The sequence below is a fragment of the Larimichthys crocea genome, chromosome VIII (assembly GCF_000972845.2).
Source record: "Larimichthys crocea isolate SSNF chromosome VIII, L_crocea_2.0, whole genome shotgun sequence".
Classification (NCBI taxonomy): domain Eukaryota; kingdom Metazoa; phylum Chordata; class Actinopteri; family Sciaenidae; genus Larimichthys; species Larimichthys crocea.
In genome coordinates, this window is record NC_040018.1 from 13,278,606 (window position 1) to 13,302,404 (window position 23,799).

A 23,799-nucleotide genomic window follows, 5' to 3' on the forward strand; every position below is an offset into this window, starting at 1 on the left:
GTGCCACTAAATCCTACACACTGGACCTTTAAAGGTTTAGAACTCCTCTGCAAACTTTAGTTGTAATTTTATTTACATGTAAATGATGGACTACCCCTGAATGCACAGAACCAACGCATAGAGTAAGAATGGATAAGCCAAGTGCACAATCAAGCCTTAGACCCTCTGTTTTATTATTTATATGCCATTATAAGGGCATGCATACAGAAAAAAGTAGTATTTTTTTATTTATTATTCGAGACTGTTATTGTACAACAAATACCGTAATATTTAACGTCATATTTTACAGTCTTTTACTGTCATGGTTTAGCAGTTTTTTACAGTAAAATTAACCCTGAAATCAACAGTACTAATATCCTATTACTATAATGTTCAAAAAAAAAAGTTATACCATATTTATTTCAGTAAAACATAAAGCAAAAGCTGTTTAGTTGGGGGTTTTTGGACAGCGTGGTATTATAAGAGCCTTTAGACGGGTCCTACTTTGCTGCATGCAACACAGAGAGGTGCAGGAGTGGGTGGTTAATAAGGGCAGAGATGCACCACAAATGATTTGTAATATATTTGTAAATAAGAATGTTTGTATGTTATTTTCTATTATGGATAGATAATAGAAAATGAGGGTGGGAGACACTGAACAAAGGTCCCTAGCCACACTCAAACAGGAGGATGTTACAGTTCATGGTCGCCATTAGCGGACCTTCTATTAACCCCTAAGCCGACTGATATGTCGTTTCTGTTTCTGAATCAGTTCAATAGATTCACTGCTGAGAATGAAGAAGAAATACTTCACCTGTCACTTGTTTGTGAAGTCTACCAAGAGCAGCCAGTGACAATGAGCAGCTGTTCAGATTGTTAAATGTAGTGTACAAGGTGAGATGTGTGGTAATATTTATTGTATTATTGAACATTTTTACACTTTATATTTCAGTGTAGCAGCATTGAATCAGAGCAAACAGTTAGAAATGCACTCTTTACATTGTCACCTCTCAGCACAAAGGGTCAAGGTTTGATATGAGTCCCTTTCTGCATGTTTGCATGTTCTTTAAATGTTTGTTCAAGGTTATTTTTGGTAACCCTAGTTTCCTCCCACATTCCAATGACAGGCCAGGTGGATGTAGTTTTCATTTAAGAGGTGTGTTTGGGAGTGTTAGCAGCAGCGTTACAGTTACATCTGGAGACACAGATGTGGTTTAGGATGAGAGAGGGCTCACTGCACCAAAATAAAATGATTTAAAAATGATCCAAGCGTCCAGAGAATAATGTGTTAGAATAGAATAAGGAAACATAAGGCCATAAAACGTACCACTATGTATATTTATCCTCCATGTTATCCACAGAAATACATGGTGAGGAGGCTAAAATAGAAACAAGAACAGGCTTTATTACTTAAATGGGCACAACACACCGGCTTTAGTACCAAAGATATTAATCAAAGTCCCTTAAAGTTTTTTTTTATTTATTGCATATAAACATGATTAGAAATGATTTATGTACATTTTATCAAAGACTGTAGTGTTACACCTCAGGTTGTAGCTAAAGGTTTGAACATGACTTACCTGTGCATGCTGGCTTTTAGTCCCCAAATCTGATAACAGAGTTGAACGTACAACAGGGGTCCCTCACAGATGAGATTATATCTGTCTTCTCTAACTGCCACAAACATCGCTCCCAAAATTCAAATTTTAATCGCTTTCTTTGAGCTCTATTAGTTTAGTTCTAATAATGAGGCTCCTGAGAATAACCAACAAACACACTTTGATGCAAATCAGTACGCCCACATGTGCTCAGACTGAGCTGTGTTCAGTGTTCAGCGGTTGAGTAGTAAACTGTGCTACTTGTTGGTGTTTATGAACAATGACAGCAACTGTGGAGTTTCCAAAGGTGTATGTGCAAAATGAAATAGTTGTAAGAAAACAAAAAAGTTTACATTTTTGTTTATTTCTGTGTAACTTCATCCAGAATGTTTTACTTCTTGTTCAGCCATTACCTGAGCCTCTGGGAAACACATCATGTCACCCATCATCTAATGATTACAGCTACTGCAACCTAATTAATAACCACAGAGACACATTTCGATATAATGAATGTTATAATACACAGCCAATAACAAGTTATGTTTCCGTCATTTTAATCTATGCTCCACACACATGACCATCAAATTGTCAACAATCACTGTGTCTCCTTTATGGAATGACATATTCACAGATGTACTTTTTGAGGCTGCGACACACCTCATCATACCACTTTCCTTGTGCAGCCACTGAAAGAGCAACACAGCTCTCCCTCTTCGTTCCTGTGGGCTGTTTCTTGGAGCGGTCCCAGTTGAAGTAGCTGACTGGCAGGCTGTTGACATCAACATACTGGCCTTCTTTCACTATGTCTGCCACACCGATCCAGAAGTCCTTGGATCCCGGAGCACTCCTTTTTGCATAGTCTCTCAGTTCATTGTTTTCCATCATGTCCCGCGGCGTTGCAAGAGTTCCTCCTTGTGCAATACAGTCTTCATTTGCCTCATGGTAATGTTTGGGTTCCTCAATTGTAAGATAACACTTCCTGAGAGCTTTGATGCCACGGAGACAGACTGAAAACACAAAGCACTTCATGAGTGAACTGTATTGTTGTATTTTAAGAGTTCGGAATTATTGCAATCAGTAATAGAAAATAATCATAATGGACAGAGTGCCAAATTATCTTTTAAAATACTTTAATCAGACATTTTAGCAATTTATGCAGCCATACTAGTTAACTCATGGTATAGAGAGCTCACAGTCTCAATAGGGGCTAATAAATTAGTCAAAAAAGGAAAAAGGGGGCATAATAAATAAATAATCTTCTGCTAAAAAAAACAACAACAAAAAACAGCAGACAAAAACACAATTATATATTCCCTAAAAAGAGAGCAACAACAATAAAAAACAAATTATTGTGAACGTGTGTGTAATTTATATTACTTCATCTTGTACAATTCAACCTTTTACTTTCCAATAGATGCTATGAGTGTTGCTGCCCTCTGTTGGTGACTCAGCACACTAAGAAGTTCAAATTGAGTTGTCAAGTTGCAAATTATCTCTCAGCAGTGTTCACACACTGCATGGAAGCTCAGTGGCCCCTCTTAAAAAGAAACAGTGAGAGAAAGCACAATAGCACATTTATGATATAACCTAAAATCACCATAGTATCCAGTGTTTTTTTTTTTAACAAACACACTGAAGACTGCATGAATCTACTGTCACCTCATCCATCTTTGACCTTCCTTTATCTAGTGAGGCCTGAGTGAGTACCTGTCTGCAACGCCTGCATCTCTTTCAGTGAATTCACCTCCTGCCACAACCTCTCAAGCTGAGACTTCACATTATCTTCCTCTGCAGCTGCATCTCAACAAAGAGGCAAGAAAAAAAAAAACAGGTCAAATTATTATTTTTATTGCAAACACACTATTTATGGTCTGTGTGTGATGTGCATAGTTACCTCCAGCCTGACGAGGTGAAACGGCCTTCCTGGTGCGAGATGGACGGCTGGAGCTGAAGTGGAGCAAGGAGAAGCAAAGAACGAGGAAGACAGGGAGGGCCAGACGTGCCATGTCTGAGGCCAGTGGATCCTACGGGACAGGACACAGTGGCACACCTTGTAGTGCTGTGAAAGGAACCAAAACCACTGCAGGCAGCTCAATATATACTGGACCCACTGTATGCCTTTCTGGGTACTCTCCTTGCATTGGCTCCAACTCTATTTGTTTTTGTCCAAACATCAGGAGGAGGTGAGAGAGGTATAAGGGTGGAGTGGCAAATAATGATTTCCTTGTGTCTGGCTTTTGATAAATATTTACTCGGGACAAGGTGCGCTGGGCAGTATTCCCTTTAATTCCACAAGCTGGAAATTCATTGATTGCTTCACTGTTACAAAATGTTCTTCATCTCATCCCACGTTCAATATAAGTGAAAAATAATGTTACACATCAGTGTCAGCTCAGAAAAAAACGTGTTTGGAAGTGGTACCACCCAACATTAAAATATAGTATATATATATTATAAATACACATTAATAAGGGTTTTATTTACAACTTTCAGTGCATGAAAACAAGAAAGTGAGTAAACGTAGCTCTTACTTAAACACTGTAGTAATCTTTTCAATGTTATATGTATAATCTTTAAAAATAAAGCTGCTACACACCACAGGAAGTCCAGCCCCGAGCTCTGGTTATTTTTAGAGTGAGATGTTGTATAAAGATGGGCGGTGGGGTGTGCTGAGGGGACGGGGGGGACGGGTGTTAAATAAGAAAACCATTGGGCATTTGGGCTCGGTACAGGTATACAACTGTGAAAACCAGCTCAAGTTTCCATTTAACAGTCCTTAAATTATACATTTCTAAGCACTGACTTTCATTTAAGGCTGTACTTAATAATACATTTCCATCCTAAGTAAATTATTCTCTAGAATAATTAATTTTAACCAAACTCTGTGATTGATTGTGTGAAGTTATAGAAACTATCTAGAAATAAAAAGGGAAGAAAATAATATTTCTATTTGCTACCCACTTTAGGTGTAAATGGATGTAAAGTTACTGTACCATCTGTTTAGTTTAGATTCATTGCACAGTATCGAGTCCAAGTTCTATGTTTAGTTATGCAACAACAACAACAAAAAAAACTGCATTAGAAATTATTGTATGCTGTTCAAATAGTCTCTGCTAACACTTTCTCTTACCATCTCACATAAAACTAAAACCGACCCTGAGTTAAGGATTAGGCAGACAGTTTTATTGACAGTCAGCAGTTCTTGCTTAATAAATAATTAATGATTAAGATGCCACACATGTTGATCTTGAGGTAAAGTTTGCAGTGGTGCTCCTGCTTTGTTGCCAAAGACAAAAACACTGAATACTTTGCAGTTAAATTTATTCAAGTAAACAGAGCGGTACTCAAAGGAAAGTACACAACAAAAAAAAAGTGACAAATTATACAACCACACGTAGACCATAGTTTATAAGGATTTTTGTGAACACTCTACAACACTTCTTTAGACATGTTTTTTTCTTTTTCTTTTCAAGGCAACATGTATACACACACTCAAAAACATCGCTCTTTCTCTCTCTCTCTCTCTCTCTCTCTCTCACACACACACACACACACACACACACACACACACACACACACACACACACAAACAGACCTGACATTAAAGGCATCAAAACTGAGACAAAGTGTCTACACAGCATTATGTCTACACAGCATTATCCTCATTTCTACATCCAGAAATCAATTTCTAAATCTAATAACTGTCGCCACTGTTCATCATTCAACTTCAAAGCATGCAGCGTTTACTCCAGTTAGTGTTGCTGTTACTAAGGTGATACATTTTTCATTTCTTAAAATGGCATGATTATGAAAACACTGACTTGTTTTATTGTTTTAACAGTTGAGAAAATATTTTTTTAATGTGTACTCAAATAAAGTAATAAATAATTCAAATGGCTGATTGCTATAAAACACACTGAATAAGCATGGCTGAAGAAATAGTGAAAATGAGATACAGTGCAGTTTGTTTTTACTTTGATAGATGGAAAATAAAAAATACAGCAGGAATCTGTAGTAGGTGAGTGTGAGTGGCGAACATTTGCTCCCTGCCAGCCGTTCTCCTGCATTTCACTACCAACTAACGTGGAGTAAAGCAGATGGCATCACGCTTAAATAAAGTAATACACAGTGTTGCTCAAAACCTAAATGTTTTTATACATCAAAATAATTCATGTTGGAGTCTTATGGCACTTTCGTTGTGAGGCACCAGCAAGTATACAACTTTGATCAGATAAGCGAAGCAGAGACTGCAGTCTGACTGGCCACGTCATCATCCTCCGCTAAGGAAATCACTGATTTATCTCATGTTCTTCTGTTTTTACGTGTAGTTTAGTGGGAAAATATATCAGAGCTCTGGTGGCAGCATAGATTCACCTTCCGACAAATTATATGATCAGGCGAGGAAGAATCTTTAAATGTATTTTTTTTTATATATATTTCAGTTCAAAATACCTTTTTCAATGCATGCTCCACACGAGGAAAGCAGTTCAAGTATCAAACACTTGTAGCTCAAAGGCACGAGTGATCCCATAATATTACACTGTTTGGCAGAAGAATAAAATATCATAGACATATGTACACATGTCTACCTGTACTGACTTCAACACTATTGTAACATGAGAAAATGATTCACTCCCTTGGTCAGAAGCGTCAATGCATTTTCTCAAACGTACGTCAATAGTTTGCTCTCGTTTTACGACTGTCATCTCTGAGGACAGACATGCGTGACAGACATTTACTGAATCTGTTTTTAAGGGTGCTAATCTTAAAGTGATAGCAGTGAGTCAGCAGGTTTAAAATGCTTATTCATTTAACAGGCTGTTGGCAGATGCAACAGATGGCAGATAGGCAATCCTATTCACATCACTGACTAGCATAATATCACTTAATATGGTAAAGAATATAATAATAACTATTTTGAGAATGCCACTTGCACGTGTTAACTCAAACATGTTGTTAGTCTTCGTTTACCCAAAACTTTAGTTTGACCAATCAACTGACAAACATAAGGCTACAGACAAGCAGCACAAACATATTCTGCACATACATACATTCGTGCATACATGCATAAAGCACATGCATACATACATACATACATATGCACACACGTACACTGCACAACACTGTGTCTGTCTGTGGGAAAAGCGTGCAGCCTCTCCAGTCTCTCTCGGTGTTGCACTGCCTGGTTTAATGGATGAAAGGCATTCGCTCCTTGCTGTCGTTGTCTCCCTCTGGCTCCTCTTCTTCCTCTCCTGCTTCACTGGTTTCTGTGCTGTCGCTGGCCATCTAGTGGTAAAACATTTTTCAGCTGTAATTAACTGTATACTGAGCTACTCGTTCTGAAAAACAGGAGGTGAACATAAATGGGAGCTCATATCAAGGGGGTAATGCTAAATCTCTGCTAATGGTACAGCTGCATACAGGGTCAGTGCTTTCAGTTACCAGCGTGTCAACACATTGATGTTGGGATCACCATGGAAACGGCTGCTATAAAACAGGAGGAAATCCTACTCACAGCCTCTTTGTGACTGACCGAACCTGGAAACATGCAGCAAGGATCAAAAATGTGTATTCTAACTAAGTCGGCCCGCAAATTAGACAGGAAAGCCCACCTTTCACCTCATACCTCCCACCTTGCAGTCATTCTAAAAAGCATTTTCATGATAGATTAAAAATGAGCACTACATTGGCTAAATAAATTAAATCAGGGGGAACCACAAGAGGGAGACATTTTCTTTAATCTTCAATAACTTGTTGGAATTTCCCCAAACCTGTTCTGTACTGTGGATCCTTTTACATCTGCCTTTTTTATTGCCATATTCCTCCTCTTTCCACTTCCTTCTCTATCGTTGTCAATGATCTAATCTGGCATTCAGATTGATCAAATCAAACTACTACACTTTCTTATCTTAGTCTTACTTTTATCTGGCAATAATACTATATAAAATACAGAGAGCTGGAAGCTGTAACTATAAATAATACTTTGATAATGTGTTCAGTGTGTACATAGAAGAACATATAAACATTTAACCAGCAGCCTAGTAACTCTCTTGTAAATCACGCCTGCTGCATGAGTCACTGTGAAAACTGTAAATCTTTGAAGAACTGCACTGAAAATCTTGTCTCATTGAGAAACGGGCCCAATGACTTGGCTATTGAACAGCCCTGTCTATTCATGTATTCCCTCTTATCACTTCATTCCCACTATTAAATAGGTAAATGCTGTTATTACCAGAGGGGTGGGAGCTTTCTCGACATCAAGAATGAGTTTTCCTATATTGCCTCTGTCATGAATCCTCTGCATGGCCTCTTTTACCTGAGAAGAAAACACAAACTTACTTTCAATAAGCTGAACTGTTGAGAAACAAAAGTACAACAGCGTTATCAGAAATGAAATCTCATAACATAATGAATCAAAAATAGTCATTCCTTGTAATTACAAAGAAATTAAGACACATTCAGCACAAAATAAAATGGCTTCTCTCCTCTCTGTGGTCGGTGTAGTTTATTTAAAACCAAACATCAGTTATAAAACTGTCTTAGGCTTCTACTACATCTAAATCTAATCTGGTTTGTGTTATAGAAACACACAAAGCACGCAAAGTGCTCATTTAAATCTGAGTTGCATTTTTAATAATGTGTAAAATCAGATTTGAGCTGACATAAATGTGAAAGAAACAAATGTGCCTTTCAACTTTTACTTGTAATCATAAAATTAGTGACTGACATGATTTAACTGTAATCTAAACTTACTTAAAAGTTAATGGCCTCAATGTTAAATGATGCTGACTCACCCGGCTGGGCTACATTTGACATCACACTGAACATTTCACTGCCTGTAGTAATGATCCAAGAAGGTTTCTATGATGCACACAAGTGCACTGCTTCATTGTACCTATAACTAGAGGTACTACATGACTTGTATTCTGCAGAAGAGATTTGATAAGCCAGCATCAGACGGCATGGTAGAGCGGCTTCTTATAACATATGATGAAAATAATAAATGTTTCTGCAGCTTCCAGGAACACTATCTATTCGCATTTTAAGTGTGTCACATCCTGCAAGAACAAATGATTTTAATATTCACATTCTTAAAAAAAACACCAGCATAATAAAGTCCTGAACTCTGCAACGAAATAATATCCTCTGCTCATTTTTGTTTCATTTATGTGCATATAAATGTGCACATGATGATTTATTGAATATTAAATCTAACAGACACAAACATCAACTACACACATTGTTCTAACACAGTGTTGGGCTTAGTCATTTTCTCCCGTCCCAATTCCCATCCTCTAATTACCTTTTTAAAACAGATTTAGGCGGTGAGACTATTTATAGCCTATGACAACAGAAAAAAATCAGAATAACCTAAAGAGAACATTACGTAGTAAAGCAGGAACTATCAAAAACATTTGAACCCTGGCTCGCTCGTGTTGGCAGCTCTCAATGACATTTAGAGGTAACTGTTTAAACACAGAAATCATGTCATATTGCGTAACAGCACATACCACGCTCATGTTAACCATCATAGCAAGTCTGGAATAATGAAGTGAAGGGAGACCATCCATCTAACAATGACTCAAGTTTTTCCTGGAACATTTCTTGTATATTTAACTTAACATTTTCCCACTGTGGCTGACAGTTGCACTATTTTTGTGGCTCATTTTTACCATTTACTTTTCAGGAGGATAATTAAAGTTTGTTAAAACAATTGTGCAATTATTGTGATTTCTGGCGACATTTTCCTGTCTACATCCAACAACGTACCTAGTAGGTCAATGCTGTAAACAATGAAATGTCAATGGTACTCATTAAAGCTTGTCGGACTCAATTGTGTAGAGAAAATTTCACACATCACAAAAGATTACTCAGGATGCCATATCTAGCTTTCTCATTGCAGTCCACACAAAGACACAACTGAATGTGGCCCTTTGTCTAGAAGCTGTTGTGTCACAAGCATTCATTTGTTAAAAGAAATAGCGGAAATCAAGCCAAGAGCAAAAATAGGTCAGAAACTTGTCCAACATCAGTGCAAGGTAGCAAGTTTGCAGAAGAGAGAGGATATGATTTAAGTACAACAGGACTTCCCTGGTACTTTCAAGTCATTACTGTGAGACACTGTATGTCACTTACATTTATTTTAGTATCTCACACAGCATTTACCTGCTGTAAGTAAAACTGCTGCTGGTCAGACAACCTCCCATTATTGTGTTTCGCTCATGCACATTCTCAGAAAAAAAGGTTACCCTGGTCAACATGAAAACCAATGCCCTCTGAATTCTTCCTCCAGGCATATCAACAAATGAGGCAGGCTGTGCCGCTGGCACTACATCCCACGCTATCTCTCTCTCTAATGAGATTCTTCACGGGCAATAGTTCAAGTGAATGGCTTGAGCAATCTGCCAAAGTTTAATGACAGCAGGACGCGGGGAGTTTCCCATGAGAAATGAAAATCTGTAGACAGAAATAATTTCATCAACACATTCTGTCTCTGACTTGCAGATACAAAGTTCAGAATGACTTCAGCTTCTTGTGATGGATCACCTGTCCGCCTTCACCTTTTATCTGAATTCTTGGAGCATTTTTGCTGTGAAATCAATTCCACATCCAACATTTTAAAGGCAGAGGACGTGTTGCACAAGATGCACTCTGATATCACTGACAGGAACTAATACTGTAGGCAAATCATCCTACGCTGAGAAAATGGCTCTAAGCTGTAATGGTACCATTAGTCATATGTAGCTACTGGAGAAGGAAAGCCTAATTACCACAGACCATGGCTCTGCAATTGTGGCCTAGCATCGCCTTCCATAGACTACATACATACTTTCTTCCATAGCAGGAAAAAGCACAGTTGTAACTGATAACATTAAAAACCACTGTATTCCATTTAGGTGGGTGAGTACAAAGGCCTCAGCTTGCTGGGAACCATCTTTAACAAATTTTCCTGCTATGACTATCAAGCTGTTTACTGTGAGGAGTATTTCTTGTACAGTGAATATATTCTCTCTTCCAAACAGGTGTTTTGATATATTCAGGAAAATTGGATTTTTGCTGAACCAACCAAACTTACTGAACTCATAAGGTCATAACCCAATAAACACAAGAAAGGTGTGGCCCCTCCAACTTCAGATGGAACAGAACCAATAAATCAAGCAGCCAAAAAATGAAATACCTCTCGATTTCAAAATTCAAAGGATTGGAAGTCCAGCTGATGGTAAAATAAACTAATAAATGTAAAAAGAGGAGGATAGTAGTGAGCAAAGCGACATGGCTGCACTAAGAGGCAGGCTGTGGAAATATCTGGGTTCAGCATCATAGATGAAGATACTACTGTTTTCTGACTTCATTAAGAGCAGTTGCCTTTTCTACAATGGCAACAAATCTGAAGACTCACCTACTAGCTTGCCACCTTAGTGGCAGCAGATGCACTATAAACTGCCTACGCAAGACATGTAGTGCAGTTATACAACACCACAAGGGAAATAAAGACTGTACTAAAGGGTAAGACTCGGTCTTGATGGACATAGCTGGCCATACATGCTGCTGGTATGTGACAGTCACAGTCATGTGTGTTGTGTTCAAATTTGAACAAATTACATGTTAGCTCAAATCCGTTTGAACTTTTAACATTTTGAAATAGTGACAGCCCTGGCTCACACAGCTGAGCCCTGACAGTCTGACTGTCTCATTAGTTGTGGTCTCAGAGATACCACAACTAATGAGACACTCTCACAGACAGACCACAACTAGGGGAGGGAAGTGTTGCAACATCTCTTGTGATCTCTCAAAGTCAAACTTGCCAGTTGTGTTGCTGTTAGCGATGTTCACCTGAACACAAATGCCTGTCATGAGATATTTCCTGACCTACGAGTTAAGGGGGATTGCCTGAACATACAGACTATTACATACATACAACTGTGTCCTGGCCAGGCTCAAGACATAAGCAAGTGCACACTGCACTGATTGTTGATGTCTCTGTGAAAAGTGCATATTGTTGGCAAGGAGGCTGCTCTTCAGTTGGCAGAGCTTAGATAATAATCTACAGACACCACAGAGTACAGATAGGACTGCTTTAGAGATGTCATACAAATAATACACACAACAGCAGCAAGATAATGTTCAACTCCTTAACTATGATTAATAAGCTGATCCAAAGCCAGTAACGTACATATCGTGATTAGAACAGGCGTGCATCTGCTGTATGAAATGAATGACTGCAGTTAAAGGGACACTTAAAGAGTTTGTGGTGAAGTGATTGACGGGGTTTGTGTGGGTGTGATAATAACTGTGGAACAGGAAGACGCAACCTACCCACCATCTGTGGAAGACTGTCCAAGAACAGCTGACAATGTCCCACAGAAAGCAGCAGTCATAAACGACATCTTATATGCCATCCAAGATGTTTAAATAAAATCTATTTCTTAAGTTGCCACAATGATAATCTTTAATATGATCATCTTTGATCTCACCGTCTAATCACCCCAGGCTCTTACCTCCTCCAGCGCCCATAAGGAGTCCACTACCGGCTTGATTTTCTTTTGGTCATAGAGACACAACAGTTTGTCCATCACTGATTTCACAAGACTACTTTTCCCGTGCTTGAAGAGGAGGTTGAGGAGTGAGAATCCTGCTATAACTTTGTTCTCCTCGTATAGTTTAATTGGGTTCACCTTCTCCACCTGCCACCACTAAAGACAAAAAAAAGAAAAGAAAACAGAGACATGTTCACCCTGGTGACTCATTTCTGTGTGTGTGTGTGTGTGTGTGTGTGTGTGTGTGTGTGTGTTTCATTTGCCATGAAACGTTCACTGGGTAGTAACAGTGTACTGTTTCCATCAAATGTTGACGACAGACTGCATCTGTGACTCACGGATTTTGCAAAGCTGAAGAAACTCTTTGTTTCCCCAGTTACCATGTTTGATGCGCCTGAAAAAACAAAAATAAAAGAATTGTTGTATGCTGTGAAAACGACTGGACAGCAGTGACTGGTCAATAATAAGCAGCCACAAAGCATGAAGGTTGAGGTGACGGAGGAACAGTTTACACCCTTAGACCTTCAAATCTATGCAAGCATGCCTTCGCACATATTCAGTAACTAAAACTAATGAATCAATCCCCCACTAATGCTGTTAAATGATTCATACGGCTTGACAGCAGACTAAAGTGATTAAAAGATCAGATACAAATGGTAGCAGTGAAGAACAATACATTTCATTTGCAGGTTATGGAGTAAGGTTTTTAGTCAAGTACATTAAAACAAGACTCCTCAATAGTTTGACATAATAGAAAATACTTATTCACTTTCTCCCAAAGAGGAAGATGAGGAGGTCGATACCACTCTAATGTCTGTCTGTTAAAAATTAAGACAAGAGACAAGGATATGGTTAGCTTAGCTTAGCATAAAGACTGTAAATAGGGGGGAAACCTAGCTTCTTTTTTCTTTTTTTTTTGCCTTTTCAGGCTTTAAGAGACAGCTGAAGAGTGATAGGAATGTTGAGAGAGAGAGAGATGGGGAATGCAGGAAAGAGCCACAGGTCGGATTCGAGGACTGAGCCTTCGCACATGGGGCGGCTGATCTACCAACTGAGCTAGCCTAGCTCTGTCCAAAGATGACAACATCTGTCTGCAAGCAACTCGATAGCTAATGAATTTACACATTATATATTGTTTGTTTAAAGTTGGACTGCAGGGTTTTTACATATAAATGAACATCTGTTACATTCAATCCCTTGCCAAATGAGTTCACACAGTAATTAAGCTCATCCCTGCCAAGTGGATCGCTCTGCATTTCACAGTATACCGGAGTTGAACCAATCTTGATTGGTTTGCCTGAGCTGAAGGGGTGTGCAAAGGTACGTTTGTGTAACTCTCATTGCCAAAAGAGGGAGACAAAAGTTTCACACTGCTGTTTAATCTGCACAAATATGTGTCACGACAATTTCTTGGCCAGGAGCAGTGACTTCTTGAAGTCTTGTTTCTATCTGTTTTCAGTCTTTATGCTGAGATACGCTATCTGTTTCTTGTCTTAAGCATCATCAGAGAGTGGTATCAATGTTATCACCTGACTTTCTCCATGAAAGCATATAAGCATATTTCCCAAAAGGTCAAACTATTCCTTTAACTGCTGATATTAACTCAAAGTTGAGGCAAGTCCACAAAGATTTGACCAATACAATGCAAATGTTGTTATTTGAAAGTACAAAATGGAAAGGCAATGGTTACATTAACACACAAAAGGCATGGGTATTGCTCCTACCATAGAGGATGTAAGTTCCCAAAGGCTTCAGCAGAGTGAGGCCTTTCCCTGTGTTTTCCCCACACAGACAGTCCAACACGATGTCTACGCCCTCTGGAGAAATCCTAAAACATCAAGAGCACAGTAAAGATGAAGAAAAAAAACATTCACATAAAACTACAGAGGCAAGCATATAGTCTTAAGATTACATCTGCAACTAACAATCATCAAATGAATCTGCCCAATTAAAGCTGATGTCTTCATATGTTTTGTTTTGTCTAACCAACAGTCCAGAAGACTACTGGCTAATAATTTATCCCTACGAGAGCTGTGTGGTTGTGTGGATTTATCTGTTGCACACTATGTTTTTTGATCCAGCACCCATCCAAGTGAACTTCAGTGATGTGTGTATCTTTTCATCAATGTTAGTTTTTGTTTTATAAATGACTAATGATTCATTATCACATTTATTTTAGCTGAAACAATTAGGCAACTAAATTATTACTCTATTGACAGAAACTTGACAGGCAATTTCCAGTTTTTTTTCTTTGCATTATATTTTAATGAACTGAATATATTTGGGACTGTTGGTTGGAGGAAAAAAAGCAATTTGATGACATCACCTTGGGCTCTAGGATATTGTGATTGTCAGAACAATTAATCCTGAAAATAAACAGCAGATTAATCGATCATGAAAATGAGTTGCAGCCCTGAAATAGCTACAGTTTAATTTTCTGTCTGTCCACTAATCATCTAATGGACTATTAAACTTCTACTGAACCTGTGAAGAGTACATTTTTTTGTTGAGATAAAGAGGTCAGCTTCATACATTTACAGTTATTTGGCTGTATAACCTTCTCTAAAGGTAAAAATGCAAAACATGCAAACGTACAGTATACGTACAGTATATGATTCCCTTTATTCAGTCTGTGATTCTTAATCTGGAGCGGCTTCAGTTTAGGTCTAATCATGGATTCATATGATAGATAAGGCAGAAGCAGAAGCATTGATTCTCTGGAGTAAAAGTTGCAGTAAACAACCCACATGTTTTCTTTTTGACTCTGCCTACAGTTTTCTTATAAAGAACTTACTGATGTTTTGCAAAGCCCACATTACTCCTCATCCTTTATATCATGTCACAAAAAGGTTTAATGTCCTTATTGCACAGAGAATCAGACGGACAAAGAAAAGAGAGTCATTAAAGGCACAGATATGAAAGACTGAAAGGCATCAAGGAGACCATAATTTCTTACTTTCTGTCCCTTCTGGAACCTGGACACCTGCTTGGCTAAACTGCTTGGTGGTCTTGTGATTCCCATGGTTTCTGCCTTTAGTAAAAAGACTAATTTAATTGTACTTTGCTCTTGATCCTGAGAAGAATGTGTGGCCCACGGAGATGAAAGGCATACTAATCCACAACTACACTTGATATGTAGGCAGAAAGCATGAAACACACACGCAAAAATATTTGAATTCCTATATATTGTAATCTGAAGGACGATATACAGCGTGATTCATACATGCATGGTGCATGTATTCTGGTCACATGACTCAACAGCATAGCCACAAATTATTGCTTTAAGCTCTCTGAAGCAGAAGAGGCAGAATGGGGCCGAGCTTCCCAACATCTTCGGATAAAAAAGATTAAAACTTCACAGCAGCAAATATGTGTCATCATACATCAAATCTCAGGCGGCGTTTGCTAAAAGGTGTTTTCTTTGTAGTGTCAGCAGCTAACAGTGTGCTGTGCTGTGAATGGTATGTGTATGGGATCAATGCTCAGCTCTAATTGGCTCAGTTGTTCCACATTGCCAGTGCAGACCTCCGCCCTACACAATGCTGCTGCTCTCTGAGATGAGCTGTGCGTTGCCATGGGGACCATGACCATACGAGACCAAATAAGGCAACAGGTAACATCTGCATCCTCGCAGAGCCATCTAAACACAATGAGGGCCACGCTGTCACATTAGTTCACATGTATAACATGCTACAAACGAACACCCACAGTGATGCATTGAATGTCATTAACTAATGAATATCCAAGAACTAAACACAGACTATTCAACCTCAAATCCCCCCGAATACAGACAAACAGTCTCGGCTTACTTTTTGACTTCTTGCATATAATCGATGTTTCTGTCAAAAAGGTGAGTCACCGAGTCTCTGATGGCCGTGTGTTTGAAACATGAGGCGATCCCAAAGACTGTGACATTAGGTACAGTAGAGCACAGCTGAGCCACAGCTTGACCCTGAAAATAACAAACATGTTGCAACAATTTATTAGTGCCTGAGAGCACAAAAGAAAGGCAGCAGTGCAGTTATATTACACAGAATTCCTATTTTTGTACATGGCTTTGGTCTGAATGGTTAACTTCAGTTATAACAACAGTTGTTAACTGTTTAATAATTAAGCATATCTTTCACTTGTTTCCAACACGTGAATTACTCAAAAGGATCTTCAAGAAGTTTTAGTAAGAAAGAAATTAAAATCTATATTGTGTTATATTTCCATAAACAACAGTAAGCAATAACAGGCAAACAACATTGCTGCATCCATTTGTGGGTATGAAGCCATCAGTTAGAGACGGATGAACACATTTTGTGGCTGTGCCAGATAAGAAATGAAGAAATGCACTTACTACACCACCTCCTGCTGAGTGAACCAACACTGACATCCCTTCTCGTAGATTGGCAACCTCAAAGAGCATCATATAGGCAGCCACAAAGTTCAGGGAGAATGCGGCAGCCTCAGCAAAAGTCATTTCATCTGGCATCTTGTAGACAAAATCCACTGGTGTGCAAACCACTTCTGCCCAGGCATTGTAATTCACAAAAGCCATAACTCTGTCGCCTATCTGAAACAAACGTGTCAGAGTAGCAGGATAACAAGCAGACTAATGTTGAAACATGAAAGAGGAAGTTATTAGTAGATTATTGATTGATTCAAATGGTTATCTCAGTATTAGGCTTACAGCCCATGCGTCTAGACAACATTCATTCATACAGACATCCGTGATGTCTTTACACATCCAGCAGAAGCAGAATGACAGTTCACTTACCTCAAATCCTGCTGTGTTTTCAGCCACTGACTCTATTATTCCAGAGCATTCAAACCCGGGGACAACTGGAGGTTTGGGAGGATTATCAATAGTCCCCTGACGTACCATTAGATCCAGGAAATTCAAGCCACTGCAGCAAAGAATAAAGAATCAATTAGGGATACATGATGTATGATAATTATCAGTCGATGATGGAAAATGTATATGATTATGTATTATTCTGATAATAAAATTAAAGCAGATAAATTACCAGTCAATAAAAACAATAACGGATTTTTAATTCTTGTGCAAAAAATTAAAGGGCAAAGTGTGTTTGTGAAGTTTGTTTGTTTTTGTTATGTCAGGTAGATTTGATAATTTGATTAAATCATTAATCTTTGCTCACTAAATTTCAGCGAGCAACTTGCAAGTTATGAAATTATGAATGATCTTATTGGTATCAGCCATAAGAAGCAGGTGATTATCAGTTACCTATATCGGCTGAAAAAAATCCATATTATGCATGCCTAAAAAAAAGGGCTCTGATTTAATATTTGAAATGAGATGATGCCTCTGAACTGCCTAACCACTGACAGCTATTTAAAAATAATGCAGATTTAGTGTGACCTATAAAGATAATTATGATTTGCTCTTATGCTATTTATTTCCTCATTATCGACAGTGAGTCACTGACTATTCCCCTGTGAACACAAGGCCAGATTCAACATGCATTCTCTAATGAACAACATTTTCCTAACTCTGAGTTTGCAAACATTAGTCAGCTGCAATTAACTGCAACAATGGGTTAATCAATACCTTGTAAATGCAGCAATAATCAAATCATATCTCAAATTCTGATTGAAAATATGCCTGGGAAAGCCTGGTTTGTCTGACAACAGTTTGCTGGGAGTCAGTGGGCTCCAGTCAGCCAACCTCCTGCACTAGAAAAGACCTGTGGCTTCATGACTGCGAAATTTTCCAGTGAGATGTTTTTGTTCAGCGCCTGCGCTTGTCAGAAATACTCGTGGACATCCATCTCCACATCCAATCCATAAGTACAAATAAAATGTATTTTCATATTTACCATGCTTTGACGCGGATCTTCACTTCACCATCCTGAAGCTCGGGCATTGCCTTCTTGGTTACCCTGAGTTTGTTTAGACCTCCAAAACCTGCCAGTATCACCGCTCGCATTTCTTTGGCATCGCCGGTCGTTTCCACGTTTTCCGGCTCTTTCCCCACATTTTTGTTTATCATGTACTCGGTTTCCTCGGTCATATCTGCTCCTTCCTTAGCCATGTCGGAGACCTGCTGCTCTGCCTCTCCGTTCCTCCTCGGCGCTCAGAGGGATGTGGTGTGCAGCCTGGGCACAGACGGGCGCTGTGTGGATGGTTACTCACACAGTGGAGCCTGAAATCTCACAGTCTACACTTTCATTCAATCATTCATTATTCTCCTGATTAACATATGCATTGTTTCATGTTCAAATGACTGACATGCTTTTTAATTCGGCTGAGCTTTGCGCATTTGAAGAACTGTGATATAATGCACACTGTGTGGTGCCTTTGCCTTCAGCGTGCTGAAGTATGAAGTGCGCCATCTGCTGTTGAAGTGTGCACGAAACTTTAAAAGTCTCATAGTGCAACTCAGACATCCATGATGCAACAAGCCACAACCCTTCAAACAAGTGTGGTGCCTTCAGGTGCGCTTGGAAATCTAGTTTAAGCATCATACACCTGAAAGTTCCAGACAGGAAATTATTTGTTTTAATTAATTGGGGGAAAAAATGAATAAAGGTTGTATTGGAGCTTTAAATGTATAATACAGAAGCCAGGGAGTCAGACGATCAAGCCAGCTAGCCATCTATACGTCAAAACATTATTAATGTCCAGTGTGTTTGATTTAGTTGCATCTAGCTGCATTGCAATCTCCTCACCTTTTGCTCTTGCCTACCTAGTGTAAAGGAGAAACAAACACTTGAAAGGCAGTGTCTAGAGTCAGTATTTAGTTTGTCTGTTCTGGGCTACTGTAGAAACATGGTGTTTCAACATGACGGCCTCCATGTAAGAGGACCCACTCCCACTGTAGATATCAAAGGCTCATTTTACAATAACAAAAACAAAAAAATTCAATTTTTTTAGGTGTTTAAAAATGTATGGAATCATTGTTATGAATATTATATTTAATGTCTGCCTTACTCTGAAAATAGAGGCGCTTGATCTTGCACACTGGGCTGAGGTAACTTTACATTAGAAAACACATTAGCTAGCTATGTTAAAACATGTTAAATACAAAAACAAAACAAAAAAAACTACTGTTTTCTACATCACTTCCAAATGACAGCATTAACCATGTTATTAAAGGCGGAGGAACTCAGGCTAACACATAATGTTAGCACTATATACTTTGTTGTTGTGGTTACAAACAGTTGCCTAACTACTTAAATATCCAGCAGAAGCAGTGACATAATTATCCCATCACATGTACTCTGACCACCAGATAAACATCTGTCAGTGTAAGTTCAATAACTGTTACTGCATTATTAGCCATAAGCTTCATTTGTGACTCTTTGTGCTCAGTTTTTCGAATGTAAAACTCCTGAAATAAAGTGGTTAGCTGCTGACATTATTAGCTTTGTTAGTCTGATATGGTGAGTAGGATACACTTTAATTATTTAATGAAACCAACTACCTGCTGTTGTAGAGAACACAGAGATTTAACTTTTCATTATCTGCCCATGAAATTTGCAAGTAAAAAAAAGCAAACCAAACTATGAGCTAAAAGGGGATTAAATATCTATATGGGGTAACAACCATGTTTGTTTGATTTGTGGTTGTATCGCTATGAGAAAATCTTTTCATATCACAAACAATTTGATTGATGAGTGCGGCTTTAAAATATTGATATTTCCACATTTTTGATATGATTACGATGTGCATTTTCCTTGCAAATCACAAAAGCCTCCATAGTCAATCAAGTAAGAGATGTGAGGGAGAAAGCTTTTTATTGCAACATGCATTAAGTAGTATTAATTCAAGCTCCATGTACAATCCAATGGCAAGTAATTCATGTAAAATCAATCAACTTTCATGGCACGGTAACAAGTGTGATCACAATGTCAGCAAAATAATGCTCCACTATTCAAGATGGTTGCATTTACTACTTTTTTCAACTGCTTATCATCACACCAGCATCATTATCAACCCTGAGAAGACCCCAAATTGGGAAAAGACCAACATGACTTGACATGTAGGTTACCTTGATTTATTTACAAGGTATTCATTTTGTGCGTATTGTAGCCTTCACAAGTTTTATACATCACCTCAGAGTGGAAGATATCTCACTACTTCAACAAAGAAAACTTAATGTAATCTTACATTTCTTACACATTTTACACCGTTGCTACACAATATCCTCTTTAAAACTGTACATTCATAATAGATAGGGTGAGCAAAGGAAAAGTTTGTGGGTCAGCCCTGCAGAGACGTTCTCTACTGTTTTGGAACATCAGTGAATATTCGCAGTCCATGCATTCCTTGAATCTCCTCCTTGAGCGCCTGGGGAAAACAAAACATAGGTTAATGAGTAAATTTCAACGTGCACAAGTATAAACATCTGTTTTTGTGTTTCATAAACATGTCCACCAAAATCAAGGGGACACTCTCACAAGCATGGATGACAGATAGATATTGACCACACACATAACATGTTATACACATGCACTTCCTCAGTAGTTACATATACTTTATGTTGTGTGCTATGGTCCATATCTATCTGTGATGTTCAAAGTAGCTCTTTCTGTATAGTTTACTGCGTGTTTCAGTATATTTCATACATGAGGTAAACAATAGCTGCTAAAATTTGAAATATGTATTTATTTTACACTGTCACAGTGCTGACCTCTTTGTTACAGTTGTCCCTCACTGTAACGCGGTTCACCTTTCGCGGTCTCGCTGTTTCGTGGATTTTTTTGTATAATTCTTCATGTTTGCATTGTGTTGTCTCTGAAGTGCTGTATGTTTGCAGTCAGAGGAACTGTGAATTACGCGTGAGTTACTGGTAATAATTTTTTATGTGTCAACCTCGTAGATTGATCATTAAAATTAAATTTGTTAAAAATGTTTGGGCTTGAAAACAGGTTTTGATCTTTGGTTTCATTTACTAATATAGTATTGTACTTATTTTGTTAAATCTGTGAAAGTTTGAACTTTGAGAGTGTTTAAATAAGAGAGAAATGTGAGAAAAGTGTATAAAAGTGTGCGGTTAGGGGTTTTACGGCCTTAAAACATGTATAATAACTTTACTTCGCCGATTTCGTCTATTGCGGGTTAGTTTTTAGAACGTATCTACCGCGATAATCGAGGGAACACTGTATTATGATTTACCTGATTGACTAACTGGTGCTGCTGAATGGTCCTTTTTCCTTTGAACTCGCTGGACTCTATATGGATCTCATACATGGCCCCGCAACCACCTGAACACAACACAGGATCACACAAGCAACAGTCATTTCCTCCAAAAATAACAATAACAATAACAATAATAATAATAATAATGTCTATATTACAGATGCATTGAACATCTGAGATATACACATTTGATGGAAAGCAGTCTCGGGTTTGAACCTCTGTACACATCATAACTTCAGTTATGAGCTGGACTAACACTTCTTCACACCAAAGAAAAGTTTGCTTCAGTTTTCAGTGTCACCTCATGCAGACAGTCTCCTGTCAGATCAGTGTTTACCTGATATATCCACAACTTTGAGCGACGAGGCCAAGGGGAACTTCTCCTTCAGGATTTCCACGATGCGGATCTCTCCGTCTGTCTGTGTGCAGAGACATCTCCGCGTCACATGTGCAGACACAACAACCTGAGGAGAGAGAGAGAGAGAGAAAAACGAGGAGCGATGAGCTGCTGTGCACTTTAGCGACCCGCTGTTAGCATCACAGCCTGAACAACAACACGCTGATAAAGTGCACGTTTACTTGATTACTGCGCAGGAGCCGCAGAGCAGAGGTCACACTGCTGGTCAGGCTGCGTGTACGAGCCAACATTGTGCAGATCGTAGCCTCGGTTCAACCATGGGACGTCTGATCAAACACACGCCGGTTACTCAACAAGTCATGTCCTCAGCCACACGCGTCTCAGTGATATGACGTCACACATACGGGTACTTGAAGGGTGTTTTTTTTATTTGTTTTTTATTTATTTTTTTTTAATTAGAACTTTGTTTCACAAACAAAGGAACACAGATCATATACAAAACATTACAAAAACATTAATGTATATTCTACGCTTATGAATATGAAATTTTTCCATCAGTATGATCTTACTCTCTTTTTGTTCAAGTCAAAGAGCCCAAACAGTACATCCCTCCAAAACAACTTAAAATCATTGTCAACATTTTTAGCAATAAAGTTACAGGTATCAGTCCACAGACTTTGGACAAAGGGGCAGTGCCAAATTAAATGAGTAACTGTTTCAATATGTTCAGAACAGAAAGTGCATTTCACATCAGTATCTTTTTTGAATCTTCTAACAATATGATCATTGGATGGATAACATCTATGAATTATTTTAAATGAAACTTCTCTCACTTTATTAGTTAACATATATCGGTTGGGTAAGAGACAGATCTTCCTCCAGTCAGTGTATTCCATGAATTTATTCCAGTATGAGACCACATATGGGACTGTAGTGACATCCCTTTTGAACATGAAGGGTGGTTTAACGGTGGCATTATATAAACATATAATACATGATACACAATTAATTAATAAACAAAAAGTTGTTTTAAATTAAATACTTGATAATTAAATATTTTTCTCCGCTTAAATGTCAAATATCGTCTTTCATGATGCAGTATTTCATTTCGACCCATCAAAACATGTCAAGTATGTCTAAAAAAATTAATTTATATACTTGGTATGTCATATATAAAACACAATATTCTGGTAAATTATGAAGCAGTAATAGACCTTTTTTTTCCACAGCAGCCATGTTTACATGAAATAGCAGGTAAACACCATACTGTCATTGGTAAACACAGGTGTTACCAGTGCTGTGGTGCATGTTGGTTCACCGCAAAGTCTCTGCTGCAATAAATGGGATGGAGCCTTAATTAGTATCATTGGAAACACCTGTGTTGACCCTGCTGTTTCATATCAAAATGGCTGCTGTGATAAATTAAAATAAAATGTATTTACTCTGATAGTGACTCTATATAGACGTATGGGGGAGAATGGTGCTTGCTTGCAAGACTTGCTACATACCCGTTTGCACCTGTTAAAATGTCTTCTTGTATTTCTTTCTTTTATTATATGAAGAATGTATGAGTCCAGATTGGAGACAAAATAAACACAATATAACCTTTTCATACGTCAAGTAAGCAAATTGTGAGATAATGTGCTACTCTGCTGAGTACGTGGTAAGAAAAGCACAGGTGTTACTGATTACAACGATGGCTCTGTACTTTTGAACTGTCCCAGTAAGCCATGCCACTGTGACAGCGAGCAAGCATGTACTATACCAGGATGCTGAAATGAAAGCCCTTAAATGAAATTCAGCATCAATCATTTTATTATTTATTACTAACATTATAATGTATAGTTAGGGAATCAACCCTGTGTGAAAGTAAAGGCTACCACCTTTAACTTGAATGTTTTTTAGTTCCATATCAGTCTGAACAACCACAGGCCCATGGGACAGCTGAAGCCTCTGGCTCCTTTGAAAGTTCAGATTGACATTTTCATGGTAGGAGCCGGTCTGAATGAGAAGCTTATCTTGCTCTGCAGGCTGTGGACCCCTACATTAAAGGAGGCAGAAGAGCAATTAGTGGTTGTTGACAGTGGGCTCTGGTGCCTTTTCACCACAGGCCAGAGCTTTGTTTGTGAACAAGAATTATGGGCACAACACAAAGCTGGACAGCCATCAAGGAAGC

The 23,799-nt window shown here is 38.4% G+C and overlaps 3 protein-coding genes across 4 annotated transcripts; all 3 read right to left on the reverse strand.

Annotated features, from left to right (window-relative positions):
• Positions 1–2,076: 2,076 nt before the first annotated feature.
• clec3a (C-type lectin domain family 3, member A) lies at positions 2,077–3,726 on the reverse strand. 2 transcript variants are annotated; one of them, XM_010744784.3, is made up of 3 exons: positions 3,472–3,726; positions 3,285–3,377; positions 2,077–2,584 (listed from the first exon to the last, which is right to left on the reverse strand). In XM_010744784.3, the coding sequence occupies exons 1-3, from the start codon at positions 3,581–3,583 to the stop codon at positions 2,187–2,189; spliced, it is 603 nt and encodes a 200-aa protein (XP_010743086.2). In that variant the 5' UTR covers positions 3,584–3,726; the 3' UTR covers positions 2,077–2,186. The 2 variants fall into 2 exon arrangements, with proteins under 2 accessions (XP_010743086.2, XP_010743087.2); XM_010744785.3 differs by having other exon boundaries at positions 3,285–3,371; positions 3,472–3,725.
• Positions 3,727–5,113: 1,387 nt separating this feature from the next.
• On the reverse strand, positions 5,114–18,408 carry vat1l (vesicle amine transport 1-like). The gene is made up of 9 exons (XM_019277524.2): positions 17,941–18,408; positions 16,878–17,007; positions 16,458–16,673; positions 15,925–16,067; positions 13,840–13,943; positions 12,454–12,509; positions 12,077–12,271; positions 7,810–7,893; positions 5,114–6,863 (listed from the first exon to the last, which is right to left on the reverse strand). Exons 1-9 carry the CDS (start codon positions 18,153–18,155, stop codon positions 6,765–6,767), a joined length of 1,242 nt encoding a protein of 413 aa, XP_019133069.1. The 5' UTR covers positions 18,156–18,408; the 3' UTR covers positions 5,114–6,764.
• Positions 18,409–19,843: 1,435 nt separating this feature from the next.
• On the reverse strand, positions 19,844–22,018 carry bola3 (bolA family member 3). The gene is made up of 4 exons (XM_010744783.3): positions 21,845–22,018; positions 21,603–21,729; positions 21,242–21,330; positions 19,844–20,413 (listed from the first exon to the last, which is right to left on the reverse strand). Exons 1-4 carry the CDS (start codon positions 21,911–21,913, stop codon positions 20,348–20,350), a joined length of 351 nt encoding a protein of 116 aa, XP_010743085.1. The 5' UTR covers positions 21,914–22,018; the 3' UTR covers positions 19,844–20,347.
• Between the last annotated feature and the right edge of the window lie 1,781 nt (positions 22,019–23,799).